The 6,000-nt window shown below is 43.3% G+C and overlaps 1 protein-coding gene across 1 annotated transcript in view; it reads left to right on the top strand.

Moving 5' to 3' along the window:
• The window catches only part of dazl (deleted in azoospermia-like), a 163,521-nt gene that overhangs the window by 82,418 nt on the left and 75,103 nt on the right, over positions 1–6,000 (top strand). Inside the window, exon 6 of the mRNA XM_059641861.1 lies at positions 433–560. Within this exon, the coding sequence (XP_059497844.1) occupies positions 433–560 (128 nt within the window). The remainder of the gene's footprint in view (positions 1–432; positions 561–6,000) is intronic.

Here is a 6,000-nt window from a genome sequence, read left to right as displayed (position 1 = left end):
GCCAACAGATCACCTTCACTTAAACCAGTTTAAGGAGACAGGATAACTCAATTCTGCTTTTGTATCTTGCTGTGTGTGAATGGATTGGTGTGTGCTTGCCTAAGTTACAGAAGTAACAGCATTTCAAAAATATGATTTCAGCTGTGATGGATATTTGCACATCCTGAGCAGGCAGAAAGTAGTACATAATTACAAGTATATCCCTTAAACTGGTAAATAAACTGAAAAGGTAAAACCAGATTTTCATGTATGTAATTTAAAGCAAATTAGTAAGCATATAAAGCAAATATTTGGTGAATTTGGCAAAATATTCTTCTTTATGAGGGTGCGCTAGGCTTCAACATTGCTTGTGGGGAATTATTGTAATATTTTGCCACCCTTGTATGAATTATGTTCTTAAAATTTTAATGTTGTTCTTTATTTCTTATCAAGATCCAATTCATTTGGTTCAGGCAAGACCAGCTCCTTTAATAACGTCTCCAACTCCTTGTGTGTGCCAAAATACAGACACATATTTTCAATCGCCTGGATTTCCTGGGTCAGCTCTTCAGTATGTGCAAGTAAGTTAAATTAAGAACAATTTTTGTGTACAAATTTTATCTCCATTTGTAACACCTGCTTTAGATATTAATTTGTTCTAAGTACTGTAGTTCTTGAAGAATTTTTGTTATCTGCTAGTGATTGGGAGGGATTGAAAAATCCAGTATAAAATGTTCTGCAAATGTGTGAAATGAATGTCTTTTTATTATTCTCTTGTCCATCGGATTCACAAGCATTATCAATGGGAAAGTTTTTAACCCATGTTTCACCTTCATATTTAGCTGATCCTAATTTCAAATCAGTTTGAGTGGTGTCTTAAAAGTGATTTATGATTTAAAGCCGAAAATAAATGTCAACATCTAATTAAGACCTGAATAACTTGGATTTTACACAGTCATAAGAATGAAAACTAATGTATTTCGTCTGTATCAACGTGGCATTGTTTCACTCATATTTAAGTTGTGAAGGCCATTTATGCAGTGACAGTGCTTTATTTATTTGTTTATAGGATGTGGATGATGCTTGCTAGGCCAACATTTGTCACCCTTTCCTGATAGCCCTGGAACTATTAACTTGTCAGGCCATTTCAGAGAACAGTTTAGAGTCAACCACATTGCTACTGGTTTGGAGTCATATGGGAGCCAGGTGGATTAGGCTCAAAGGGCTGAACTCCTGTTCCTATATGTAGAGCAGTCCAGGCAAGAATAGTAATTTTCCTTCCCTAAAGGACATCGTTGAATCAGATTTTTAAAAATATAATGGTCAGTGGTTACATGGTTGTCATTAGACTATCTTTTTATTTAATTGTTTTTAATTTGATTTAGTTGAATTTGGACCCAACCATGTTGTCATGCTGAGATTTGAATCCATAACCATAGAACCTTAGCCTTGGATTCTGAGTTGCTAGTCTATTGACATTACTTTCACTCTTACTGATTGCTGTCTTCCATTCTTACTCATTTCATTAGTATAATAATTTTCAGAAATTCAATTATGTTGAATAATTTTACACAGTTACTGGTGGACTTAACTTCTGCCAACATAGGAAAGTTGAGAAGCAAATTCTGGAGGCACATTTAAAATTGATTGAATACTTAAGTCAGACCTAATTTCATTGCTGTGGAGGCTGTACTGAACAATGAGTTGAGGCTGGAAGAATTAAAATTTTGAAAGTGAATTTAAGCGGCATTCACCTGTGAGAAATTTGTTTTTGCATTTAAGTTTGTTTAATTTAACATTTTGCCTCTGCCAGCTCTTCAAGTAGGGTCGAGGTTGGGAGAGAAGAAGGAAATGTGTCTGTGGGTCATTCACAGCATCTGGCATCAAGTTTGCACCAGGATTACTGTCAAGCTCATTAGAAGGTTATCATTCTGTGAAGGATTTTTTTTTAAATAGGGTGCTGTATCTTCCTAAATCTAGACATGGAGGTAAGGTAGCACAGCAAGTTGCCAGAGCCTGGATACCTATGCAGTAGGAGACAGGGTAACCAAGACCAGCAGGAATGAGCTGATGCTTTCAGGCATTGGAACTGCTGGAACTACCTGGACATGTTAGAATGATAATGAAAGAAAAGGCTCAGGCTGTCAAGACAAGTGTATTTGACATTTGCAATATGGGTACAGGAAGCTTTGGGGGTTCGAACAGCCAGCAGGAACAGCAACTCATATTCTGCTTGGGAACCCTGCAGCCCGATGGTATCAATCGGGCTTCCTGCATTGCCACAACGATGCCACCCGAAGCTTGCAGGAACAGCAACTCCTATTCCACTTGGGAACCCTGCAGCCCAATGGTATCAATGTGGATTTCACAAGCTTCAAACTCTCCCCACCCCCCCACTGCATCCCAAAACCATCCCAGCTTATCCCAGCCTCCCTAACCTGTTCTTCCTCTCGCCTATCTCCTCCTCCCACCTCAAGCCGCACCTTCATTTCCTACCTACTAACCTTATCCCGCCCCTTTGACCTGTCCATCTTCCCCGGACTGACCTATCACTTCCCTACCTCCCCACCTACACTCACCTCTACAGGCTCCATCCCCGCCTCTTTAACTTGTCTGTCTCCTCTATCCTCTCCTCTATCCTCTCCTCTGTCTGTCTCCTCTATCCTCTCCTCTATCCTCTCCTCTATCCTCTCCTCTATCCTCTCCTCTATCCTCTCCTCTATCCTCTCCTCTATCCTCTCCTCTATCCTCTCCTCTATCCTCTCCTCTATCCTCTCCTCTATCCTCTCCTCTATCCTCTCCTCTATCCTCTCCTCTATCCTCTCCTCTATCCTCTCCTCTATCCTCTCCTCTATCCTCTCCTCTATCCTCTCCTCTATCCTCTCCTCTATCCTCTCCTCTATCCTCTCCTCTATCCTCTCCTCTATCCTCTCCTCTATCCTCTCCTCTATCCTCTCCTCTATCCTCTCCTCTATCCTCTCCTCTATCCTCTCCTCTATCCTCTCCTCTATCCTCTCCTCTATCCTCTCCTCTATCCTCTCCTCTATCCTCTCCTCTATCCTCTCCTCTATCCTCTCCTCTATCCTCTCCTCTATCCTCTCCTCTATCCTCTCCTCTATCCTCTCCTCTATCCTCTCCTCTATCCTCTCCTCTATCCTCTCCTCTATCCTCTCCTCTATCCTCTCCTCTATCCTCTCCTCTATCCTCTCCTCTATCCTCTCCTCTATCCTCTCCTCTATCCTCTCCTCTATCCTCTCCTCTATCCTCTCCTCTATCCTCTCCTCTATCCTCTCCTCTATCCTCTCCTCTATCCTCTCCTCTATCCTCTCCTCTATCCTCTCCTCTATCCTCTCCTCTATCCTCTCCTCTATCCTCTCCTCTATCCTCTCCTCTATCCTCTCCTCTATCCTCTCCTCTATCCTCTCCTCTATCCTCTCCTCTATCCTCTCCTCTATCCTCTCCTCTATCCTCTCCTCTATCCTCTCCTCTATCCTCTCCTCTATCCTCTCCTCTATCCTCTCCTCTATCCTCTCCTCTATCCTCTCCTCTATCCTCTCCTCTATCCTCTCCTCTATCCTCTCCTCTATCCTCTCCTCTATCCTCTCCTCTATCCTCTCCTCTATCCTCTCCTCTATCCTCTCCTCTATCCTCTCCTCTATCCTCTCCTCTATCCTCTCCTCTATCCTCTCCTCTATCCTCTCCTCTATCCTCTCCTCTATCCTCTCCTCTATCCTCTCCTCTATCCTCTCCTCTATCCTCTCCTCTATCCTCTCCTCTATCCTCTCCTCTATCCTCTCCTCTATCCTCTCCTCTATCCTCTCCTCTATCCTCTCCTCTATCCTCTCCTCTATCCTCTCCTCTATCCTCTCCTCTATCCTCTCCTCTATCCTCTCCTCTATCCTCTCCTCTATCCTCTCCTCTATCCTCTCCTCTATCCTCTCCTCTATCCTCTCCTCTATCCTCTCCTCTATCCTCTCCTCTATCCTCTCCTCTATCCTCTCCTCTATCCTCTCCTCTATCCTCTCCTCTATCCTCTCCTCTATCCTCTCCTCTATCCTCTCCTCTATCCTCTCCTCTATCCTCTCCTCTATCCTCTCCTCTATCCTCTCCTCTATCCTCTCCTCTATCCTCTCCTCTATCCTCTCCTCTATCCTCTCCTCTATCCTCTCCTCTATCCTCTCCTCTATCCTCTCCTCTATCCTCTCCTCTATCCTCTCCTCTATCCTCTCCTCTATCCTCTCCTCTATCCTCTCCTCTATCCTCTCCTCTATCCTCTCCTCTATCCTCTCCTCTATCCTCTCCTCTATCCTCTCCTCTATCCTCTCCTCTATCCTCTCCTCTATCCTCTCCTCTATCCTCTCCTCTATCCTCTCCTCTATCCTCTCCTCTATCCTCTCCTCTATCCTCTCCTCTATCCTCTCCTCTATCCTCTCCTCTATCCTCTCCTCTATCCTCTCCTCTATCCTCTCCTCTATCCATCTTTGATCCATCTCCCACTCTCTCCCTATTTATTTCAGAATGCTCTTCCCCCTCCCCCTTTTTCTAATGAAGGGTCTAGGCCCAAAGTGTCAGCTTTTATGCCCCTAAGATGCTTTTTGGCCTGCTGTGTTCATCCAGATCCACACTTTATCTCAGATTCTCCAGCATCTGCATTCCCATTATCTCTGATACAACTGTCATTCTTTGTTGGTAGCAGTGGTGGTGATAATGACTTCAAATATTTGTGCGGCTGAAACATTTCAGGTGTATGCTAAACTGACCTTTGTGGAATTACGGAAACGACAGCCCAGGGTGCACCCTATTTGCGTGGACCTTGAATTCATCAGCTTACTAACAGATAGTATTGCATGCAAAGAGGGTAACGTGCTTTATAGCTAATGCCAGATTTCCTCTGGTGCAAGACATCATTTTGGCATGTACCTCTCAGAGAATCCACTCTATAGCCTGAGATGCACCTACTTAAAGACTTGCCATGCCATCTCTTGTGGTGGTCTTTTGAGATGCTGTCTTTCCTTGCATACATGCAGGTTTACCAAGTAGTGGCCACAATGCTTGTCTTGAGGCAGTCACAGGTGCTCTGCTATTCTGTTCTACCTCTCCCCTGGGTCTGTGGCAGCCTACTGAGTGACAAGAGTTATGCCTTGGCAACCTACTATATTGCAAATAACTGCAAGTGCAGTGTAATCTGCCTTGCTGAGGGGAAAATGGTCATCAACATACCAGGATGGTAAAGGTGCATTTTTCACACCTGGACTGTTTACAATGTGCCCTTCACTCTCTGCACAAAGTAAGAACATGCTGTAATGAGTAGCGTAAATAGCATGGTTAGAAAGTTGGTTAGCTAAGAAGAAGAGTAAGGATAAATGGGTTATTTTCTGCATGGCAAACCGCAATTAGTGAAGTGTTACCGAAGTAAACATTTTGGAGGTTATTGCCGGACTGTGTGATTTTTGTGATGTAGTGTTGCTTATCTGATTGATATTTGCATTTTACGAACATAAGCAGCAGGTTTTAATATTATGTTGAGATTATAGGTCTGTGACCAGCATTTTGCCGCAAGGATTGATGCTGGGTCCACTTTGTCATTTGTATAAACTATTTGGATGAGAATATAGAAAGCGTGGGGAGTAGATTTGGAGATGACACCAAAATTAGTAGTATAATGAAGAAGGTTATTTAATTGTACAACAGTGTCTTGATCAACTGGGTCAGTGGGCTGAGGATTGGTGGATGAACTTTAATTTAGATAAATGTGTGGTATTGCATTTCAATAAGATGAACCAGGATAGAACTTACACAGTTAAAGTTTGGGTCCTGGGGCGTGTTGTCCAACTGCATGACTTAGGGGTGCAGGTACGTAGTTCCCCTTATTGTCTACCTGTAACGCCTCTGAATGATGATGGAGGCATTTCACATACTTCATCAGTCAGCACTGAGTACAGGAGTTGTGATTTCATGACGTGGCTGTATAAAACATCGGTAAGGTCATGTATGGAAAACAGCATACAATTCTGGTTATCC

This window comes from Stegostoma tigrinum, chromosome 2 (genome assembly GCF_030684315.1).
Source record: "Stegostoma tigrinum isolate sSteTig4 chromosome 2, sSteTig4.hap1, whole genome shotgun sequence".
Lineage (NCBI taxonomy): Eukaryota > Metazoa > Chordata > Chondrichthyes > Orectolobiformes > Stegostomatidae > Stegostoma > Stegostoma tigrinum.
Note: the sequence above shows the minus strand (reverse complement) of the source record. Positions and strands in the feature narration are given on the sequence as shown.